At 32.0% G+C, this 24,874-nt stretch overlaps 1 protein-coding gene across 1 annotated transcript in view; it reads left to right on the top strand.

The window, feature by feature from the left end:
• The first annotated feature begins 8,443 nt into the window (after positions 1-8,443).
• Positions 8,444-24,874, top strand: part of Dad (Daughters against dpp) — an 83,971-nt gene continuing 67,540 nt past the window's right edge. The window contains exons 1-2 of the mRNA XM_076403135.1: positions 8,444-8,847; positions 10,087-10,321. Coding sequence (XP_076259250.1) covers positions 8,698-8,847; positions 10,087-10,321 — 385 coding nt within the window. The 5' untranslated portion in view covers positions 8,444-8,697. The remainder of the gene's footprint in view (positions 8,848-10,086; positions 10,322-24,874) is intronic.

The following is a 24,874-nucleotide window of genomic DNA, read 5'->3' on the forward strand; positions in this document are numbered from 1 at the left end:
AAAATATAACATGTATAGCTTTGAAGATTGATGTCAATAGAATAAAATGACATATGTGTTAAATCATAACATCCATTATTAAGCCTATATCTGTTATAAAAACCGGTAGTGACTTTCCGGTATATCTGGTAATTATGAATAAAGAATGCATTTCCATTCCTTCAAAATTCAGTCAATGTAATCATTAAAAGAAAATGATTATATCTTATGAAAAAATTCAGCAGCCAAGAAAATTTTCTTTAAAAAAAAATAGGGCAGACAAGTTCAAGGGTTTTTGGAGGGAGTTGTACAAATAGAACATTTGAGGGTATGAGGGTATTTTGTACAGAAAAAAATCACTTAAATTAATACATTTTAACATTTTATGTATAAATACTTTTCTTCATTTTTTTATGTGAATATTTAAATTTAAACCTTCCCACTGGACACCCTGTAATTGCAAATTAATAGTGTACAAACACAAATAGAGCGAATCAAAGCTTAAAGCGCCCAATTTTATGTGTCAAATCTTTATGGCCTCCCGTAACACCCCTCTCGGTTATTATAAGACTATTTAACCACCCCTGCAATTAAATAATCATAAAACCCGACACACTTAACACCTCTGATAATACCTAGGGCAATAACTGGCCCCGCCGCCGCACAATGAGCAATTGTCGAGCATTTACGCTTATCTCGGAGCTTTCGCCTCGTTACCTGGATCGTACCCGCGTCTTCGGCGGTCGCTTTCTGCTTTCACCGTGCGCGACAGCACGTGGTCGGCACCATGGCGAGGGGTTGCGAGTAGGCCTTTATATTAACAGTGTATGCGTGCAAGAGTGTGTATGTGTGTGTGTGCGCGCGCGGTGGCGCAACGAAATACAATTTCGTGGCTCCTCAGTTGTCTAGACCGCCGCCGATGGCGCACGTCTCGAAACAGAGTCTGATTCAGTTTTTTTTTTGAAAAAAAATTTTTAAAACTATTACTTGTTTTTTTTGGTTACATCTTATATACATTATTACCCACATTTATAACTACTAGTGATTGTCCTATGGTCAAAATTATTCTTTCATAACTGAGTAAGTGGAATAATTTAGAAATGATGCGTTACTAAAACTTCTTTTCACAGTATTTTCAATATAAAACCAGAAATGTATTAATTACAATTACAATTCAATTACATCTAATTTCCATAAGGATTGACCACACCACTGAACATTATAACAAAGTATCATAAATAAGATTATTTTCAGGACAATAGCAACTTCAGATCATCAAATATAAGTGTACATGATCATTCCTTACTTTTATGTCATAAACATAAATAATACATGAAATAATACATGTTTAAACTAAAACAGAGAATACATGAATAAAATAATTTTAAAATTGATATTTGAGTTTACCAAGCACATTAAAACAAAAAGTACAAAAATAATTATTAATAATAATTCATTTATAGGTAATTTATTATTTACAATTTAGAAATGTATATTAAAAGAATGTATTTTCAATCATTGGTCATCCAAAACTTAAGTTTATAAAGTAAATAATCAAAATAATTGATACAAAATTCAAAGTATAAAATATTGTAACTAAAACATCTCATTACGTTAATCGCTAAACACCTTAATATTTATCAATGCTTTAAAATGTTTACAAATTTACTATTAATAATTCATAATTTCTTCTGTTTTTCTTAATGTGTTCTATTTATGCAAACTATGTAGTTAATTTCATTTTAACTGCTGCATATTTTTATTACTTCATTTGTGTATTCATATAATCTATCTTTTATCCATATGTATCAACAAAAATATATATTGTAAAAACAGTAATTTTAAATAAAATTTTATCGTTCTTTGCTTATTTATTCTACTCTTTAATCTCACCCTTGCGGATAAGTTATCTTTAATTTGCCTTCTATGACGTTTTATCTTCTACTTTCTACTTTATGTTATGCCATACATACAAACTAGAAACTATTTTATAATTTTTGCAATATTCATTTTATGTCTTGATGCACAAATTAACGTATTTATTACCTACAATATTCGGTTAGTGCTTTATTAAGAAACGCAGTTACTGAAGAAATCTGAAATGAATCAGTAGTTAATACAATTAATATTTACAGAAAAATCTTAGTAAACTTTAGAATTACCTCTAGTACTATGGTATACTATGTTTCGAAATTACTATTACTCCTTAAGCAAAAAGAATTTTTCATAGCTGCTCTCTGTTCTCTAGACATCAAATTAAACCAAAAGCTGATTTCGAAATTCCAAATATCTTGTAAACAAAGAGTACGGATGATTCTTGTTATTCTCGAATTTTGTTAATCTATATTGGGATGAAATGTTCGCATATGTTCAATTTTTCTTTCAGAGATGTATATACTTTCCCATAAACAGGCACATTAATTTGTTCTCTTAATTAAAAATTTAAAATATAATTTTAAATAATCATACCATACTTGACCGAAGCCGAAAGTAACAGAAAATCTTAATTAACGCTGCTGAAAATTAAATAACTTGTTTTATAATGTTTTAACACACATTCTGTTTTAATATCGTTTGAAATGTTACATTTAGGGAATCGTCTTCCGATTAAAAATTGTCAGTAGGCATTTTGCGGTACTACGTTGCCAGATTATTATTTTAAAAATTATGCGATCGTAGATGATTTGCGTAATAATACTATACTTAATAGATGTTTATCCAAAGTTGCCATAACTCCTTAATAGTTCCAACAACACAGGAATAACCGAAATTCACACAAAATCTTAAACAATACTGCTGAAAATTAAATAATATCGTTTAATAATGTTTTTAACACACACATTCTGTTTTAATATCGTTTCAAATGTATCATTTAAGGAATTGTCTTCCGATTAAACATTACCAGTCGGCATTTTCCAGTGCTGCGTTGCCAGATTTTTATTTTAAAAATTATGCGAACGTAAATGATTTGCGTAATCTTACTATACTTAATAGTTGTTTATCCAAAGTTGCCATAACTCCTTAATAGTTCCAACAACACAGGAATAACTGAAATTCACACAAAATCTTAAACAATACTGCTGAAAATTAAATAATATCGTTTAATAATGTTTTTAACACACACATTCTGTTTTAATATCGTTTCAAATGTATCATTTAAGGAATTGTCTTCCGATTAAACATTACCAGTCGGCATTTTCCAGTGCTGCGTTGCCAGATTTTTATTTTAAAAATTATGCGAACGTAAATGATTTGCGTAATCTTACTATACTTAATAGTTGTTTATCCAAAGTTGCCATAACTCCTTAATAGTTCCAACAACACAGGAATAACTGAAATTCACACAAAATCTTAAACAACACTGCTGAAAATTAAATAATATCGTTTAATAATGTTTTAAACACAAACATTCTGTTTTAATATCGTTTTAAATGTAACATTTAAGGAATTTTCTTCCGATTAAACATTACCAGTCGGCATTTTGCAGTGCTACATTGCCAGATTTTTATTTTAAAAATTATGCGAACGTAAATGATTTGCGTAATCATACTATACTTAATAGTTGTTTATCCGAAGTTGCCAAAACTCCTTAATGGTTCCAACAACACAGGAATAACCGAAATTCACACAAAATCTTAAACAACACTGCTGAAAACTAAATAATATCGTTTAATAATGTTTTTAACAGACACACGTTTCAAATGTAACATTTAGGGAATTGTCTTCCGATTAACAATTACCAGTCGACATTTTGCGGTACTACGTTGCCAGATTTCTATTTTAAAAAATATGCGACCGTAGATGATTTGAGAACTATAGAAACTACGAATAATATACCATCTAATAGTTGGAGCTGGCAGCGCTTCGGCCAAACTATAAAATACTTCTTTATATATTTTGTGTCACCAATCTGATTCCTGGCCATTCCTGGTTGCTTGATTTGGGCGTATTTCATTTTATTAGAATATATTCAATTGTAGGCCATATTACACAAAAATATTAGGCCTAAAATTCTTCCTCGATATGAGCTTTAACTATACCAGTTTTCAAGTTTCTAGGTGTCCCGGTTTTCCTCAGAATGGAAGGCAAATAGATAGTTCTACTGTATTTTTATTAATAAACATTCAAATCAAGTACGCGATAAATACATCACAATGTATTTCCCAAATTGTTTTTATATTTATTAGTTAGCAGCTTTTTTTGTATACTTTAAAGTCTCCTTTTACCAACGAGGGTTTATCTGGACTTGACCTACAGTTTAACGTGGGCTCCGAACGATGGTTCTCGGCATTAGACCTACCGACTGGCGAGTGGTCAATTTAGAAATCATCCCAGAAGACATCCGGGTTTACCCAGCCTGGTTACTGGCGTGACTGGGATTATTTTCCTTGTCGGATATTGCACTCTTACCTAAGGACAATCACAAATGTTTAACAATCACAAACATAAATTTACGATCACGCAGGATTCGAACCAGCGACTATCGCAACACCTATATATGGGACCGCCCTATATATATATATATATATATATATATATATATATATATATATATATATATATATATATATATATATCTTTGGCTCTCTTGGTCTCTTTTAGCTCCATCTGTATAGATGAAATGATAATATTTATAATTTTGCTCCCATATCTATCCGAACAAAATGCGGATGCTTCGTGGGCTTGTGGGATGCTTATTTCTTTTTTGGGGAGCCTCTTCATGGATACGTGTGTGTCAAAGTGTAATAAGCCCCATGGAATTAATGTATCGTTGGGAATAAAAACTGGCGTATAAAACAGATTTACTCTGCTTCTGACTCCCCAAATTCAATGGTATGATCCACTATATTTCTTTTTTTATGAGCAACATATTTAGAGAAGAATGTTTTGTGACGAGGTAGATTTCTCTAGAACCAGAAAGATTATTTTAGTAGTATCATTATCCTTCTGTTTTCCAACAGTACGTACAGTACGTATTCTCTACTAGAATTATTTGGAATGCATCCAGAGCTAGTCTAACCGCCGTGTTGCGTAAGGTATTCAATTTTGTTAAATATGATGGTAAGGTAAGGAAAAACATTGACTATCATAATCAAGTATAGACAATGTGACACTTTTAGTTCGCTTCAATTATCTTGCTCCTTATCCATTAGCTGTATTGCTTGCACGTTAATGCGATTCTTGGATGACTTTGTGGATACATTTGATTTAAAGGTCTTCTTTTGTTATGTATAGAACATCACGAACTTTGTTTTAGTAGCGTAGTGTTACTAGTCGGTTTGATGTTCTAGTGCATTCATATTATACATTATACAACATGATAAACAATATCATTGATTTTGAAACATGTTGAGAGTATTCTCCGAATATCTAGTACAATTCTTTGGTATTGCCTCTGAGCCAATATATTATATATATTGAGCTAGTATAATCATCGAGGTAAATGCCGACGTGTAATGGATTGGAGATTTCTCAAATGATATAATTACGATGAACGAAATATTAGCTGTATCTCCGGTCTCTAGTCCACTTTGGATCTTTTTGACCATCACTTGTACGTTTTCTATAACCTTTGGCAGATATATGTCTTTCACCATAATGTCTAAAATGTTTCAAGTACAGTTTATTTTGCAGTTGGGGTATCAGCACAGTAGAGCAAATACATTTACAGTGTGCTATTATTTATTTTGTTCAAACACATTTTCAATAGCAGCTGTTGCACTTGGTCGATTGTTGGGTGGCGGATTGCGGTCTGGGATTTTGTAAGTGGTTGTTCAGTCAGTTCCTCATTTCTTGGATAACAATAAAAATACCACAGTAATGTTTTAATTTTCTTTTTTTTCAGAACTTTTCTTTTTCTTTAGTATTTATTTCATCCATAAACTTTATTCTTTTACTAGGAAGTTCTATATCCATCCTATTGAAATCACCACTTTAACTATATTTTTGTCAATTTTCACAATTTTGTATTGATTGTATATGCCCATTATAAATTTTTGATAGCATTTCATAGTTTCTGATAATAAAACTGTTACATAAAAAAGTAAAACCCAATGACATACCTTTTCATAATCTGTCAGGGTCATTAGCTAAGGTTTATAAGTGGTATAAAGAATTTTAATATTGTTGTAACTTGGTTGTATATGTGAAAATAAACTGCTTACAATTTAACCGCAACTAAGTCAAAGAATATGGGTGTAAAAAACATGACGTAATCCAGACAATGTATTCCATGGTAAAGTTAGAAATGAAATCTTATTATGGAAAAGAATCAATTGAAGCAAATTAAACAACAACAAAATATAGAGAATGCCGAAACCCCAGCAAAAGAATAGAAGAAGATGTGAAATAATGACCAAAAGAAAGCCAAGAGAGAGTTCATAAAATGAATAAATCCAGATAGCTATGAATAAATTGATGGTTGACGATAATGGAAAAAGCAAAAGAAAAGAAAACAGAGTAGTAAGGTAACCATTAAGAAAAGTCAACGTCAGGAAAATGGGAATAATGTCAAAATAAGCATAGGAATTATAATATGACGATATAGGACGCTGGAAAAGAACTGGAACAAATGGTCCAGAAATATATATAAAAAAACACTACAGAGAGGTCTGGAACAAAGGAAAGCATTGCTTAAACAACGGAAATGAAGGTTTATAATATAAAAATCAATAAAAGAAAGCAGTATCGAAAAAAGTCTAATTTATGACGGGATGAAAATCATCATAATAATAAAAAGGATAATAAAAAGGATGATAAAAGATAGTCTTACAGAAAAGTGTAAAACAGAGTGAGTTAATAAGAAAAATAAATCAATAAATAAAAAAAAATGATCAGTTTGCACGTAAGTATTCGTCTGACACAAGGTTTATCTAATACAACTTTTGCGGCAGAGCAGGAGATATTTTTGATGAAAGATATTAATATCGCTATGAAGTATCTAAAAATTGATGAATGTTTTTAATGTTATACAGCCAAATATTTTTCTTAAAATTAATTACATCTTACATTAGATATGCTTAGTACAATCTTAATTTACAAATTAATTTATTACAACTGTTCTGTTGTACTTACATTAATACACAAGGGGATTAATACATCAACATGTATTTCCCAAAGTAGCTAAAGAATGACTAAACGTATTATTGTGAACAATATTTTTTAATTTTAAAATAAAAATGTGCCGACTTTTTTGGCACAGTGATAAAGGCGACAGAACGTTCCGTCTACTGTTGCTATAGTTGCGTATAAATTTATGTTTGTGATTGTTTAATATTTATGATTATTCTAGGCAAAAGTGCAAAATCCGATAAGAAAAAGGATCCCAATCACGCTAGTAACCAGGCTGGGTAAGACCGGATGTCTTCTGGGAGAATTTCTCAGTTGCTCACTCGTCAGTTGGTAGGCTTAATGCTGAAGACCGTGGTTTGGAGTCCACGTTAAACAGTAGGTCAATTCCAGATAAACCCTCGTTAGTAAAAGGAGACTTTAAAATATAAAAAAATAAAAATGTTGAAAAATTATTGTATTTTCGATAATTGACGCTTGACCGTTGTATTGTACCACCTAATATAAATATAATATGAAGAAGATATTAATCATAACAATGTTTAAATATTTTATTGGTAAATACAAAACTTACAGATTTTTAAGATCGTTCTATTGAACAAAATTTATGTAAAATGTAGATTAAAATATATTGATATTGATTAATATAAATTTTTTATTAAATTTTTCAAGGCGCAGAGAAGATTTTTAAATTTAACACCAACAAATTTGATTTGTATTGAGGGAATTTGCAAACACCTGAGGGTCCTCCCTAGAAGAAGAATTCGTGGACCTGCCTTCCGGCACCCAATCTCAATCTAGCGAATGTGATAAGCTTTTTTCTGAAGAGGGCCGCAATCTTATAGAGCTGGAAATTAATGTCTTCAATATTCCTCAGCATTACTAGGAGCCCTAAACATATCATTATGAAAAATACGAACTTACCATTAATATTCATTTTAAATTGTTTCAAACTTATTTAACTTTTTAATTAATTCATTAATATAATATTATGATTAAGCCTTCAAAAATGTTGTCTTCAATTCGATATATATTAATCTAACAAAACAATAATCATTGATTATATCTCGATGTTTTAATCTATTGTAGCTTAAAACCGATAATATTTTTACAAATTATTCCAACAAACACACTTTATTAATTAAAAAGTGAAAGATTATTGTCACACCTATCAAATACAAACGCGGCAAACAATAACGACGGTACTAACGATTGTTTATCTTATAAGAAATAGTTGATAAAACATGATTCGAAGAAAAGAAAAAATATAAACAAAAAAATGCGGCAAAAAATATTTATACAGGAGGCCGCCCCTGCATCGCTTGGCGCCACTCGCCTCCAGCCCCACTTCCTAGCGCACGAATCTGACGTCGTCGGCTATCGTCCGAATTCTACCGATTCAGTCCTATACGAATCGTGGATCGTGTAGTGCGTGTGTAGATCGAAGTAGACCGTTTTTTTCCCGACCGCCTCTTATAACTAATATCGCGATCGCCAGTCCACAATTCGCGTCGATTTAAACCCATTATCGAATCAGATCGCCCCCGTCTTCAGTGTTATTTTACTAGTGTGTGATCCGAAGAAATTGCAATTGTGGCCCCCAAATGTCCTTTACATTGTTACTCAAATCGCGACCAAAAAAGTCCCTTAATGTTTACGTCCAAACGTAAGAAAGTGACCAAGAAATTGTTGACCAAGTGGAGGGATAACTTAAATGGCTCTCCACCGGGGGAGAGGGGTTTCACGAACCCCACTGATGCGAAGGAACAAGACGTGCAGGAGTTACTTAATAAGCTGGAGGTAAATATACTTACGCCGGTGACTTTTCCACTCGTTTTCCTGCCGTTCGCCTCTTTTGACGTCAGTTCATTTACCGAGAAAAACACCGGCATTTTTCTTCTCCCCAAAAACGACACAATATCGCTTATCGTTCGACTTTTCAGCGATCCCAAACATAATAATAAAACCACTCCGTGTTGTAAAACTTGGCAAGCCGCAAATCTCACACACGTTTATTATAATTAACATTTTCCTTTCCACGAAAGACTTTTTTTGGTCAATAAGTGCCATTTTTCCTAGACGATAAATAATAAGCGATTTCGAAACAAACCGAATTTCTCCAGGTTGTATCCCTGTTTTTTAATTAATCTATTAAACGTCAAATTAAACAAAACATAATCTTCATGGAATAGTGACGTTTTTTAAATTAGGCAACTAAAAAAACACCTGTTGAAGAAGATTGTCACTGTAAACTCTAAATTTCTATCCTAGAATAGTATTCACTATTGGTTATATAATATAATATGTTTTAGTCGGGTCTAATTGAAACCCTTCGAGGTTATGAAGTTTCCGTGGTTTAGTAACTATTGTAGTTCATAAAAAAATATTTAGATTACCCAGATACGCAAACATATATTTTTACCTTAGGTTATTCATGGGATTTGAGACTAAAAAATATCCGGTATCTAAATATATCCATTAGTCGTATGAAACCGGTTTATGATTTGACCACTTCAAAATTAAATTATATTTTGATAATTATGTAACAGGGGAATAAGATTATTCAATGTTGCCCTAAGATTTTTGATATTGTCTTGGTTGGTTCTCGACGTTTAGCCTTGGTTGGTTTCTGGGTAAACAACAGTTTCATGATAGCGCATTTTTTCGTCAACGATAACCCGAACGCTCATTTTCTTGCTAGAACTTTTCTTTTGTAGGTTAGGAATTTATCAAACAGATCCTTATGATTAAATAGTGTCAATTGATATTATATTTTGATTAATCTGGATTGTATTTTGTATAAAATTTAGTTAATGAGTTTTTATTTCGAAAATGGTTAGTAAATGGTTTTGAAGTACTTTGTAGCACTGTTGGAAAGCACACGTTTCCAATAGTCGATCGATAACAATTCTTGGATAATATATGTGTTAAAATTTGATCTTTATTAACTAGAATTTAAATTCGGCGAAGATAATCTGGAGAATTTTGTTTGTACTTTGATCTAGCGATAACGGTGACCACCTCCTTTTTGGTTTCCAGGAGAACCAGCTTAAAATGCTCGTTAAAGCGGTGAAGGATCGCGACCAAGATGGAAACTGCATCCTGGTGGCGTCCAAGTTTTTCAGCGAAGCTCACGTTCGCTGTTGCCAGTATTGGCGTTGGTCGGATCCGAGAGATAGCAGCGAGCTGCGCAGATTGCCCCAGTGTCGATCTGCGCTCGACTCAGTCTATGCTTGTTGCAATCCGAACCACTGGAGCCGACTCTGTATACCTGGTAAGTCGATTGCGATTCTTTTCGTTTGCGCCGGGTTTTGTTCGGAAAACATCGCGATCCGGCAACATCGCCATTTTTGTGTTTAATTATTTTTCTCGATTTCCAAGAAATTACTTAACTAATTCCTTTGCTAATAGACAAGGCTTTTTATCAGCATTATATGAAGATGTAGGTTTTTATAGTTTCAATAGCGTGTCGTAAACAATCTATATATAAATCGGCTTAGCGAAAATTTTGCCTCCCTTTTTGAGGGAAACGGGGGCAACTAGAGGCGTGAAATTCGCCACTCTTAAAGCTTATATCGAGAAGGAATTTTGAAGCCTAAAATGTTTATGTATTATGCCTTGCAAGTAAATAAAGTCCAATAAAACAAAATACGGCCAAATCAAGGAACCCGAAAATCCGTGATATAAAATATAAATACAAATATTTTATACTTTGGCGCTACCAACTCCAACTCGTCTACGTTAGATTATTCGTCGTTTCTATTGTACGTAAATCAACCAGGGACCTGTAAATTTAAAATCAAAATCTGGCAGCATTGTACCGTAAAATGCCGGCAGGCAATTTTCCACATGGGTCATAAGATAAAGTAGAAAGCAGTAGATAAATGAAAGTCATAGAAGGCAAATTAAAGATCAGTAAGGGTAAGGTGGAAGAATGAAATAAATAAGCAAAAAACATTTTTATTTAAAAATTTAGGTAAAGAAAATATTCTTTTAGTACAGCATGGTATATTTATTGTTTTTGCAGTATATATTTTAGGTGAGAAATTTGAATTAAAGATAAAAACTATGAATACGTAAATGAAATAATGAAAATCTTCAGCAGTTAAAATGAAACTAACTACATAATTTTCATAAATGGGACATATAGGACAAATAGAAATTATAAATTATTAACAGTAAATTTGTAAACATTTTAAAGCATTGATAAAAATTAAGGTTTTTAATGATTAATGCAATAAGATATGTGACTATATTACATTATTTTTCAACCTTGTATTTATTAATTTGATTACTTACTTTATAGACCTGAGATTTGATAAATCAATGGATCATTTAATGATTGTAAATACATTCCTTTGTAAATACATTTTTAAATTATAAAAAAGAAATTACATAATTTTGTGCGTTATTGTTTTTTTTTGTTGACATGTTAAAGCCAATATCAATTTCAAAATTGTTTTATTCATATATTTTCTGTTTTAATATACAAACATATATTATTTCATTTATTATTCCATATTTATGTTTATAACATCAAATTAAAGATCACTTGATATAGATTCAATCCTTTTTGAAATTCAATTTTGTTCGTTCAGTCGACGAAAGTAAATCGAATTATTTAAAAACCGACGGATTGCATAGGAAATTATCAACCTGTGCCCGAGATAATTAAAATATGGCGAAGCTGCATTGAAACGCTGGCGAGCAAACGAGAACCAGCAATCCACTGGGCCTCTAAGTGCACCGCGCCCAACCGACCGTATCCAAATGGAAAACCATTTTTATTTTATCGATATATCCGTCGATTTGATCAAAACTAATTTAATAGATACCTTTATCAAAGTTATCTGCGTGTATATTAAGCAAAAATGAACGTTCTGCTGTTGTGGTAATATCGGTTAAATGAGTTTAGAGTAAATCCTGTAGAAACCAGTCCTGTGTTGATATAGTTCTTGAGTTAATATTTGATGAGATGGTATTAATTCGTTATTGTGTAACATTAAATCAGATAAAGGACATAAAACACATGTCGTTCCTAACGTCAAAATGTTGAATAATACTTCAATAAAACAATATTTCGCGGAAGCATTAGTGTTATGTTTTATTTAAAAAAATTACCTGAGAATCGTTCCTTAGTTCCATTGACCGGAAACAAGGACATTTAATGGATACAGTCGTGGATTTTAATCGTTACTGCTAGGGTGTTTCCCTTTTTAATGATCGAAGAAATACCATTGATTTGTTGAGTTAACGAACTGTTATTTATTATATCAAAAATTGGGCATTTCCGCAAAAGCCAAATACAGTTGTAGTATTTTTTTGTGGCTATCGACTGTATCTTTACTATGATGAAATTCTGATTGGCATTGTTTTTATCCAGATTACTATGATATAACCTATATTTGTCCCTTGTATTGTGTTCCCAAGTTCTAATAATCCACGGCTGAGCAAGCATCTGAGCTACTACAATCGGACTTTGGTATCCGTGCAGTCTGATCTGCCAGTTTCTACCTAAATTCCAGTAGATACAGTTCATTCACAGCAGTGACGATTACCAATACAACGTCAATCTGGACTTCTTCTCTTGATAACTAAGTTGTTTCCGGTTAATTAAATTATTATATCAATCATTATAATCTTCTCGGATTCCTACCGACTGTGCCACTTTTACCAGTTATAATACTGTCCTATAAACACTTCACTAATCACAGCGCACACACCGTTTTTCCAATTTGACTATGATAAATCTCTGTTCAAAGTGGGTGCCACGTTTGTTCAAAAAACAAGAACGTGTTGATGATTCTAAGCAGTGTTTGGTCATGTTTAAACGCAACAAACCAGAATTTTGCGTCGATATGTGACAACGGATGCATCACAACATGGATGCATCACTTCACTCCGGAATCAAAACGATCGTCATTTGAGTAGAGAAGCCTATTTTGAAGCCAAAGATAAATCGTTCTACAAAAGTGGTATTGAAATGTTAGAGCGGCGCTGGAATGTTTGTGTGGCTCTTGATGAAGATGTGGTTGATGAATAAAGCCAATTTTGAAAAATAAAACGCGTTTTCGCTATTTTTAAGGTTGGTAAAAGTTTCTACCTCGAGACCAAGTTCAATGTCATATCAATGTTAATTACATCGAAAAATAGTTTTTAATCTGTTGATATATCACGGTAGAGGCTGTAAAAAAACAATGCTGGTGGTGTGTATTGAGTGTGTAAAAACGATCTTGTACAAATAATGTAATCACATAAAACGGTGGTGCCGAAAATCTGATGTTCGTTGTTTGGACATTCTCAGACACTAAACTGAGAACAAACAAACCATCATTAAGAGCATTAACAATATAAATTCGTTGACATCATATGTTTGTTCGTTCGAAGTATAGTGGCGCCAGGTCTCGCTCGTAATTAGCACAATAACGAATTTATCGGGCAAAAACAGTTCGGTTGCATTGTTCGGTAAGCGGCCGACGCAAATTAGATTAGAACTATTTCGATCACTTCACACTGTTCGAACACATTACAGTATGGATGATTATTTATTGCCTATTATATATTAATCTGTCTATCGTTTTTTTTATCAGTTGTAATTTAGTTGTAAAGTATAGTGATATTGTATAATCAATCATAAGAAACGATTAAACGATAAAAACAAAGAGCTGGCCATTCTTGAACGCTATCCATATACATGTTTTCCGACAAAACAGTTGTGCTCATCAGGACCAGAAAAAAGATTGCTTTCTCTAGTAGGTTTTATTCATTCCTCAACAAGAGACAGTTTGTCTAATTGTACATTTAAAAATCTAGTGTTCATGGACGGAAATTATTTTACTGATTTAATAGATTTGGCTGGATTAGTTCTATTTTACTTACATAACACTAAATACTAGCTGCGTTTTCTAATTTGTATATTAATTAAAGTAAATCATGTATTTTGTCTACCTTTGGATATAGTTGAATTATATATCTGATTATAACTCATAATAATATAAAGCAATAATATAAATATTAATTAAAATTGATATATCTATACTTCGTACACTATATGTGTGTTTGTCGTATATTTTTAATTATCTTTAATTTGATTTAATTTAATTTAAAATTTGATTAATTTAATTTAACATAAACAGTGAGCTTAATACTTCTTTTATAAACGTTATATTAAATTGTCAACCGAAGATTTAACAATTGAAATGGCAATAGAAAAATTTTGTTTGTAGCTGACGTTTAATGAATTAAAATTTTAATAAACATTAATAATATTTCTAGTTTTTTTCAAGTTTTGTTATTTTATAGGGGCGATTTATATATACTATCAACAATATTAATGGTTAGTTTTTAAATTGTATATGTAACAGATTTAGCGAGATTTAAATCATTCCACTTTTGCTGGACTGGTAATTGTTAATGATATTTCTGCGACCTTTTAACCTTTTTCGATCATACGGAGAGAAGTTGACGGTACTGCTCGAAATTATTTATGAAGTTGGCCTGAGAAAAACGTATTATTATTATTAACAGCAGCTGGATATAAAACAGCCGATAAAATATCACTTGGGGTTTCTTGGTTTTAGCTAAAGTAAGCATTTTTAACGCTAGTAACATTGTTTGTGTTATGATTACGATTTGAATAACCAAACAGCGTTATAATTTTAGTTTTGTGTTTGTTTTTATAAACATTTTAATAGCGGAAGATTCGTGTTTTTGAATGGGATGTTTCTTGATTAAGATATGCGAGTTTATCTTTGTATTTGACTACATAAGGGCGGGTCGATTTTGACAGCCTGTGCCGGCCATGTTGTTTTTGGCGGCGTCTGTTTAACCAGTTGTTTGTTACTCAGTGACTGATGCCAAATCTCTTTAGTGAGTTACACGATTGAGCGACAAGTGCAAACAATAAAACTTGTAACAATAAACTATTATCAAAATTCCTCACATACCATTTGCTTCGTTCTTTTCACCATGCATCCACCCTTAATGAAAAACCCAATATAACAGATCAATTGAAAAGTCCCCGGCCTGATACATAAATGGCGTTACTAGAATTAAAACCATGTTTTTAGTTAGCCCTAACCCTCAAGAGATGCGTGTATAAATTTGACAGCTGTCGGATCATTAGTTTTTGCATTATAGCATTGTGAAAAAAATGGATAAAAAGGAATTTCGCGTGTAGATAAAATATTGCTTTTTGAAGTGAAAGAATACAGTTGAAGCAAAAACTTGGGTTGATGCCGAGTTTCCGGACACTGCCCCAGGGAAGTTTAGACGTGGCGAAATGAGCACCGAAGACGGTGAACGCAGTGGACGCCCAAAAAAGTTGTTACCGACGAAAATATTTAAAAAATTTGCAAAATGATTTTGAATGACCGTAAATTGAAACTGAATGAAATAGCAGACACTCTAAAGATATCAACTGAACGTGTACATCATATTATTCACGAATATTTACGAACGACGAGTTGATGATTCGGAGCAGTGTTTGAGGATGATCAAGCGTAATACACCCGAGTTTTTGCATCGATATGTAACAATGGATAAAACATGGGTCCATCATTTCACTCCAATCGACAATTATCCGAGTGGACTGCACACGATGGATCCACTCCAAAGCTTGGGAAAACGCAACAGTCGGCTGGCAAAGTTATGGCGTCTGTATTTTGGGATGCGCATGAAATAATTTTCATTGACTACTTTGAAAAAGGAAGGATCATCAACAGCGACTATTACATAGCGTTATTGGACCGTTTGAATGACGAAATCGCCGGAAAACGGCGCATTTGAAAAAATAGAAAGTGCTTCACCAAGACAATGCACCGTGTCAAAAATCCATGAATTGGGCCTCGAATTGCTTGCTCATCCACCGTATTCTCCAGATCTGGCCCCCAGCGACTATTTCCTGTTCTCAAAAGAATACTCGTCGCGAAGAAATTTTCGTCGAATAAACAGGTGATTGCCTTTTTTGAAGCAAAGGACAAATCGTACTACAAAAATGATATCGAAAAGTTGTAGGGTCGCTATAGTCAGTGTATATCATCCTTGAAGGGATTTATGTTGAATTAAAACACTAATTTTGCCAAAAAAATGTGTTTTACTATGGTAGGCCGGGAACTTTTCAATTGTCTGTTAAGCAAGTAAAACTAAACGCATAGCCAAGCGTGATGTCGAATATCTGCTGATTGAAACAACATACCGATGTCGGAGACGAAAAGGAAACAATCGAGATGAGCGTCTTCTAAGATGTCGCCGAAAATAGTCCCGTTCTGATTCATGGAATCTTTGTGCTTGTGCCTAGAGGATTAAAAATAAGTTTATTACAATGACACATATTATCCTTTTCGGATAAAGAATCCGTTCTCCGGACACGAATAATTAAAGTGGCTTCTTAAAAATGAAAAAACACTTGATAAAAAGCGCAAAAATATCACGGCAATGTATTTTTTGCATTCCTCCTTTCGATGTTTCAGAAAGAAAATGGAATGTAACATCGAACCGCAATTTGTGCGTACAAAATTAATCAAAATGCCAACGAAAGTGACAGGATAAAAATAAAACTAGTACTGTATTAAACACTTATAATGGTTTTTACAATTTAGCGTCCATATTATTAAATTTTCAGGTTATGGTGACTATAATTAAAGGTGAATTATAAGTAATAATCAAAAGGATTGCCGTCTGAACGATAGAAACGACTCAATTCACTACCTTTTCATATCTATAGTAAACATATCAATATCAATTTATAGCGATATCGCAAGATTTGCTTCAATTTTAATTTTTCTTGCTTTTCTTAAAGATTTGTACCAAACGATGACAACTTACTTCTCCTAAGCCAGCATTATAATAAGCTAGAAGGGTATGTTATTAATTGAATCTGACGCTATGAACTTAAGTTAGTGATGGTGTCTTGGTTTTTGTTTCGAATTTTTCTTTTTTCACGTCTTACGTTAGACGTGCTTAGTGCAACTTTAATTTAATAATTAAAGTATTACTATTGTTTTTGTTACATAAACAGACAAGCAAGGCGATTACGGGATTAATACATCAGTATGTATTTCGCAAATTAAAATTTATTGTTGCTAATTTTAAGTTGCTGTGATTTAGTAACCTAATTTCATATTTTAAGGCAAAATCTTGGATAACTTCCTAGATCCTTTTGATATCGAGATCATTATGCAGTTTTGCGTTGGTTACGTAGCTACAAGTGTTGGTAGTTACAAAAACATTGTTTTGGCAGCGTTGGGTTACTAGACGATTTATTGTTTTAGTGCACCAAATATTTACACTCTATAAGTCTAAATAGAAAACCTAGTGACTTATAATTGACTGAAGAAACAATCTCTTTCATCCTAGGTCAAGTTGGGAGTATATTCCGATTAACAAGTACGGTTCTTTGATTTTGAGAGCAGACCAACTGCTTTTTGTCTAACGCAATATTTTGTTTTTTCGAATGACTGTTTGTTATTCGGCCCGATAGTTTCACGCTATTTGATTTTTGTCACAAAAATCGTTATTAAACTTTTATAAACTAACAATAATTAGACATTTTTATAATAATAATTCTGTTAGCTCCGACGAGTCTCTGAAAACAGTTTCAGTAAAAAAATACGTCGCTTGCGATATAAACCTAACCTGCTGTGCAATTTATTGATCCTGTGTGTGCCTGCTGTTTAGTAATAGCCCGGTGTTCGAAGGTATTTCGTTCCCTCTCTCTTTCGCACGCACACGTGCTCTTTCACGACCTCTCTTTTTTATATTCAGCAAACATTATGTGGAATTATTTATTAAGATTTTCTGGTTCGCCGTAAGAATGTCAATGGTATCGGATTCCAAGGAATGTAGGATATTTATGGTGTTTTTTGTTGATTGGAGGTACCTTCCCGTTTCGCGAGCATTAGCCAGTTCTCTCCGTTGTCGTTAGATCATAGTTCTACGCTGGTACTACCATTTTTTTCAGTGTTACTGAATGAACAACTGTTAAATGTGTCCGCAAGAATATGTTTACGGATATAGTACGCCTATACGGATGGATGTCATTCAAGGACTCGCATATACGCCTGTGCTAATAGTTCTTGTTCAGTTAGTACTATTTTACCTCAGTAAGATGCTTTTTTGGTGTCTGAAGATTATGTGTGTTAGTTTAGACGGTTCCTATTTATGGAATTGCTTAGAACCGTTGTTAAAATAGCTTTCGGCCAGTTCGTATATGACTCATTGGGAAATCTTGACGACGATTTTTTATTATTGTTTTTTATGAGACACAGACAATTAGTATTCTATGTATTACGGTAGATCTACGGTTTTTTGGGAATTTATCTTTAAGTTTATGGCATAAAGTTAGAAATAGGTAATCAATTGGCATTGAACTCTGTTGTTTGTCATCATTTTGTGTAATATATAGTTACGAACCTTGATACGTTGAAACGTTGATAATGTATCCATAGGTCTTCTGTCCTTGCATTTTCATAATATGATTTTAGACGAAAACATTAAAGAAGACACCCACTGCGTACGTAACTACGTAATCAACACCTAAGATCTGTAAAAAATATTGGTACTGAAAACGAAAAAATGGTGAACAAACCAAGGTAGTCAATTTAGTTCCTCGTCAATATGTTATACTTGCTCCCTCAGTCTTAGTGAAAAACTTATAGAGCTAAAATATTTTAATATTTTAGGTCATCATTATTTTTTTAATTTCTTTTAGAAACATTAAAATACATTTACAGGGTTAGTTATATATATTTTATGTTTGTAACACATTACTCAATAAGTACCTGATCTAACTGAGAAAAATATATTCTTTTTAGAAATTTGCCTTTAATTTTCAGCTTACTTCTAACTTACTTATCTTACTCTTCTAACTTTTCAGTGCCTTGTTTTTAAAAGGGTTTGTTTTTTATCGCTTTTGATAGCTTTCACCATCTGTAGTAATGTAATAATCAGTAGTACAGCACAGTAACCTGTAGTAATAAATCTAAGAATAGAACCTAAGAATTATTGATGCGTTGTTCTTGTTGCTTTTCCAACAATCCGGAGAAATTCCATATTTTGGGCGACTAGAACATTCCGGTTACTGTTTGATATCAGTTATATTTTTGTTATATTATACATGATATTTAATCAACACGGGTATTATCTTGTACAAATTGTTTCAAAACTTAGGGTTATTTGATAGAAACTCATTTAACTTATAATTAAATATTAGTACTATGCAAGATCATATGGGTCTACCAACAAAACGACCACCCAGATTCTGTTGGGGATTTTAACCCGTGATTTAGATTCCTAAATAATTTATACGCTTTTTTAACAAACTACGACTTTATTAGATAATTTAAAGGATGTAATTGTTATGTTAAATAACTCATTTTATATTAACGTCTCTTCTTTCTGTTATCGTATCTTTTTATTTTTATAAATATCTCATAGTAATTTTTTAATACTACAAGTATTAATACTATAAGACATATCAAACCTTACTTTTAAAAATAGTAAAGAATCAAACTTTGTTTCTAAACCATGGAGGATAAACATATTACAACTCTGCCTCTAACTTAACGAAAAATAATTAATAGTCTGTTATACCTAAAGATTCAACAGATACTAAATCTACATTTATAGATGTTGTAATTTTTACAATAAAGTAACCAACATATTTGTTAAAAAACAGCTCTTTTTTATATATCATCTAAATAGTATATATATCGGGTATTAATTAATAACTTTAAAGAACATCATCAATTTAACAAAAAATCGCGATTTTTTTTTATTGTTCAATATAAGTCGATATGAATGCGGATGCATTATGACCAATTTTTGGTGATTCGATCGTTATTATTTTAAGTACGTCATTCAGTCATTGTGTAGATCGGCGCCATGTCCATGGGGGTTTCGGACCAGTTGCTCGGCTATTAGAGGCACCGCAAGTGTATCATTAAGGAACCGACCGACAGCGGTGCATTTAGTACCGACCGCTTTCTGAGAAATTCACGTCTGGAATTCGAGTGGGTTGGTACCATCACCAATGCATACTGTCCGCACCAATAACATCGTTCTTTTTAACACTGAAACCTTATAATAAAGTCATTATATCAACGAAAATGTTAAGTATGTATCATTGTTGATATATATCATGAAGATACAATATGAAACTCAACTTGAAACCCATATCTAAGACTTTCGAAATCGCTAACAGGAAATCGTTTTGGTGCGGACGGCCTGAACCCAATCACATATAGCTAACTGTTACGTTCGGCTGACATTCTTGGACTGACATCGCATCAAACTATGAGAAGATCAGTGCCGAAGATAGGTCTAATTCTTCTCTTGGCTGTGTCGCAATATTTTCAAGACGGATAGATTAGGACATTAGTTTGAGTTCAAGGGAGATAAGCAAAGAAAATGTTTGGAACCTTTTTTTTTGGTGACAGTGGGCTATACGGCCATGGTCATATTTTTTGTGATCAAAAAATGGTATGACGTATTGTGCGTTACGTATCGATCCTGATTTAGTATCATCACATTTTTTGCATTCCCTAATTTCAATTCCTAAACCAAATTTTTTAACTGCATTACTGTTCAAATTTGTTTTAAATAATATATTTTAATAGAAATAAAAATTGATTATTTCAGTTAAATGTCAATACACTTTTCTAAGCTTTTTTCTAAGTTTTTCTTCTTCAAATCAATCAGAAAAATACACAATGATCTAGTCATAGTGACGCATGGCGTACATACTAAAACTTAATTTTGCCGCGTTGCCATTTGCTCTAAATTATAGTTATATTTCAAGGATATAATAAATTTTCTTGGATTCACAAACTAACCTAAAATGTTCTTTTAAATTGAAACTAAAATTTTGATAAGTTGATTGGTACAAATATCACTTTCTATAATATACTAAAAGTAATATCAATAATTTTTTATAAAGCTATTTAATTTTAAAATATTTTTTAATATTTCAAGTTCATTCAATGTTACCTTTCCACATTTCAAAATCTTCAATCGATTCAAATTTCGATGTTTCTTCTTTAATTTTCCCATGCAGGCATTGAGTGTGTGAAACTTCTCGAAACTTTTACTTTTCTATATTCAATCTTCTCAAAAATATAATGAATTTACTATAGAATTGAATCCAATTTGGAAAATTAAAATAAACAATAGAATAGGTAGTCACCTGGATGAAGTTTCTTCAAACGTCTGTTCGGTGGTGCAACAATATTCACAACTAAATGACTTATCTATTATTGCCTACGCATCAACTAAAATATGTACGGTACAAGAGCAAATAACAATACGTGTTATCACATATTAATATCAGCCAGTGCACGTTATCAAAATTTTATAATGCAGTGTTGTCGCACCAAATTTAAGTTTTCGTTTATTTTGACTCCGATATAATAAAATATTAATATATATAAAATAAATAAAGCTACTGTCGATTAAACAGCCACATTACTTTGTACGTTTAACTAGTGTAATTGTAATTAATTAAATGAGAAAATGAGGGAAGATTGCTCCGAGTTTAAAAAGAATTTTACGTTTATATAAACTGAATTTGGCAATGCGTTTGACGGTGTTGGTGACATGCCTTATCTGTTTTATTAACTAGGACTATTAAGGACTATATGTTACTTAATTCAATATGTAAAATAAATGAATAAACCAATGTAAATGGTACATCGAAATCAATAGATTTCTTTACCCTACTTATAAAATGTAAAACTAATAAATTTAGGCAATATAACCTTATATATAAAATATTGATAAACTGAGAATAACACCCAATACAGAAACTAAAGAATAGTTTCATATCAGTTATAAACACAAAAACCAGTGATACTAGAATCTTTCCAGTTTCACCGCCCAAACGGAAATGACCAAAGCATGACAATACATCATTGAAAGTAGCCACGACTCTAAAATACACTAAACACTCATCGTCTTTCGTTTTTCCTATTTGGAGTCACATATCCTTTTGCATTGATGGCATACTATTTCAGCACTAGTTAAATCCTATGTAGCCATTTCTAACTCTTGACTTGTAAGCTTTGGTTCATCAGGAATTCATCTTGGTCACTTACAATGACTAATCATCATCATCATCAAATCTACACACGGTGTTAATCCGATACTAACGCATTGTGAATTCCTGAAATTAATCGTTGACAATTAAATTGTATTCGAGAGCCGTGCATGGAAATTCGCATTCTAACAAGTATCTGTGAACGTGAACGATTTTTTTTGGCTCTGCGGTCTAGAACCGCGTCTATTTTCGTCTATATTCCTCGAAAGCGCGTCGTGGTAAACTTAAAAACCAAACAGGCCGTGTCGATGGCACACATTAAAAGTCCACTTTTAAATCTTCTCTCGGCGTCTGGACAGTACGCCATTTAATTGATGCCGATTCGATGATGATTCAGATTTTCGGTGTTCGGTTTTGCGTATTTTTTTTCTCGATCGAGCCTTATGTTGTTTACATCACATTTTTAATTGGTCGAAAATACAGTGCTCTTTTTTGTTTTTGACGGCACTGCTACTGAAAATAGACGGAAGTCATTTGTTATTGCCGTTGATTATACATACTATATGAAAAATTTATCAAAATATTTTTGTAGTTTCTGGAACTTATTACAAAATGGAAATTGGAAATTAAATATACTGCTTTATTTTAAAAGAGACTAATTTATTGCTTTTGCTTTTTGTAATTATTTTTGTTTGGTTTCTACACATATTTCTAAAATATTAGCTTTAGATATTTTATATTTTTCTAATTCTCTCCAAATATTACGAGAAGACATATTTTTACCTCAAATTCGAATAATTTGGAACATTTATTGACTGGTATTACAGTTTTCTTCTTTAGAATGCGGTATTACCGAAAGTAAACTATAGGAAGCAGTTATTTGTTTCCCATTTTGAATTATTTATGATGTATTTATAAAATAACACTCAATAAGTCCCACCCGAACTATTGAAATAAGTTTTAAGCCAAAATTCATCAGGTTGAGTATTTCAAAAGTCATACAACTCTTTTGATTCTTTTATACAATTTTCATCGACTTATAACATTAGAATTGTGAAAAGTTGTATCACTAAACCATTAAAGCCGTGTAACTATCTAAACTTCAAGAATAACAATGAGTAATAATATATTCACTATGGAAAGTGAAGAGGTGGCGTCATCTATATTTCAAGCCCGGAACTTATTGAATGATGTGTTATTTGTATCAAATTTTATCAAATAAATGTGGTATTAAGAAACTATAAACACAACACCATTTTATGAGATTGTAAGATTTGCAATTCATAATATTTTCAAATAAAATCAATTGGATCTTTTTATTATTCTATATATGTTCAATGTTCTATGTGACAACTATGGAAACATTTTAGGTAATATAACTTTAATGCTTATTTTTTATCAACATAATAATGATTGTTGTAAATCAAAAAGTTTTCCATTTACTTAATATTGTAGTAGACGCTAATAAGGCTTTTAGCTAATTTACTAAATAGTTAGCATTTTGAGCAAGGTTATCTCCATTAGTGAAACGAAAAATGTGCCTTTTAACAGCGAAATTTCATCGCTATTTTAACCGAAACCCATTATCTTTCTGTTAAGCAACTCTCCGGAATATCTATAGTGTTCCTATTAAATTTTTTGCTACTATTACTGTTATAGTATTCATATTTCGTTAGCGCCCGCTTGTTGTTAATGATTAATTCTCTCAATTTAGTCCAATCAATCTTAATTAAAGAAGAACCGAAAACGCCAATTAAAAAATGCGTAATTCGTAGTGATATAAAGTCCATTGTTATGTACACTGTAACGTAACAATTATTCAACAATTTATTCTCTAATAAATAATATAAATTCCAGTGGATAGTAATAAGAACGTTTGGATTTTTTCTTGAAATAGAACATAACCACAAAGTGTTTCGAGTAGATACTAAATTATGTATATTAAATATGGTTTATGGATATAATATATTTAATTACTAATGGTTTTTTTATAATGTTTAAGAAATATATGTTTTTTTAAATACTGAAAAATATCGACTGAGAAAAATATCAATATATCGATATTTTTTCGGCATCCCTGATTTGGTGCATCCGAATATGTAACCGAATCGTCTAAAAAATTCAATTTAGGTAGGTAACGGTGGGTCATGTTGCCAAATATCTACGAAATTCTTCAAAACTTCTTCAGATTTGATGCGAATGACATAAATTTTGATGATTATACTTAATTAATGTAATCAATTGCCCAATTTAAAATAAAAACAATTGAAATTGTACATTTTTGTTTGTTGTTTGTCTTGTGACCGAATATATACAGATTTATGTCTCGGCAAAGTGTTTATTGAGAATGTTTTTAATTAAAGTGGAATTACAACTTGTAGTTTTTTTATTAATGGAAATGATAGACGAACGGACAGTGAAAGAACGCGGAGTCAGATCCTATAAATAACATATACAGTGTGAGAATTGAATATGGCGCAACCCACGTCTAATGTCCGGCTTAAATAAGTCGAAATTGAGCTTTTTAAGTATTTTCATAAAAGGCAACTTGTTAGTTACGCATGTGGGCCGAAGGCGCCACGAAATGAATGAACGTTTTTACAGGTGGGCTTCGAAATTAAAACGCATAATTTATATGCAAATACCGTACGGTGTGTATGAAAGCGGTCTTTTTTATGCGATGTTTTGACGCCGATATCAATAGTCGATCTGCGAAACCGATGAGTTTATTTGCAACAAATTATCTTCTCGATTCTAAGTCCATACCGGCCATAAATCAATCGTTAATCGATTCAG

Source organism: Rhynchophorus ferrugineus, unplaced genomic scaffold (genome assembly GCF_030347505.1).
Source record: "Rhynchophorus ferrugineus isolate W39M unplaced genomic scaffold, kcgeb_rfMv2 rfM4, whole genome shotgun sequence".
Classification (NCBI taxonomy): Eukaryota; Metazoa; Arthropoda; class Insecta; order Coleoptera; family Curculionidae; genus Rhynchophorus; species Rhynchophorus ferrugineus.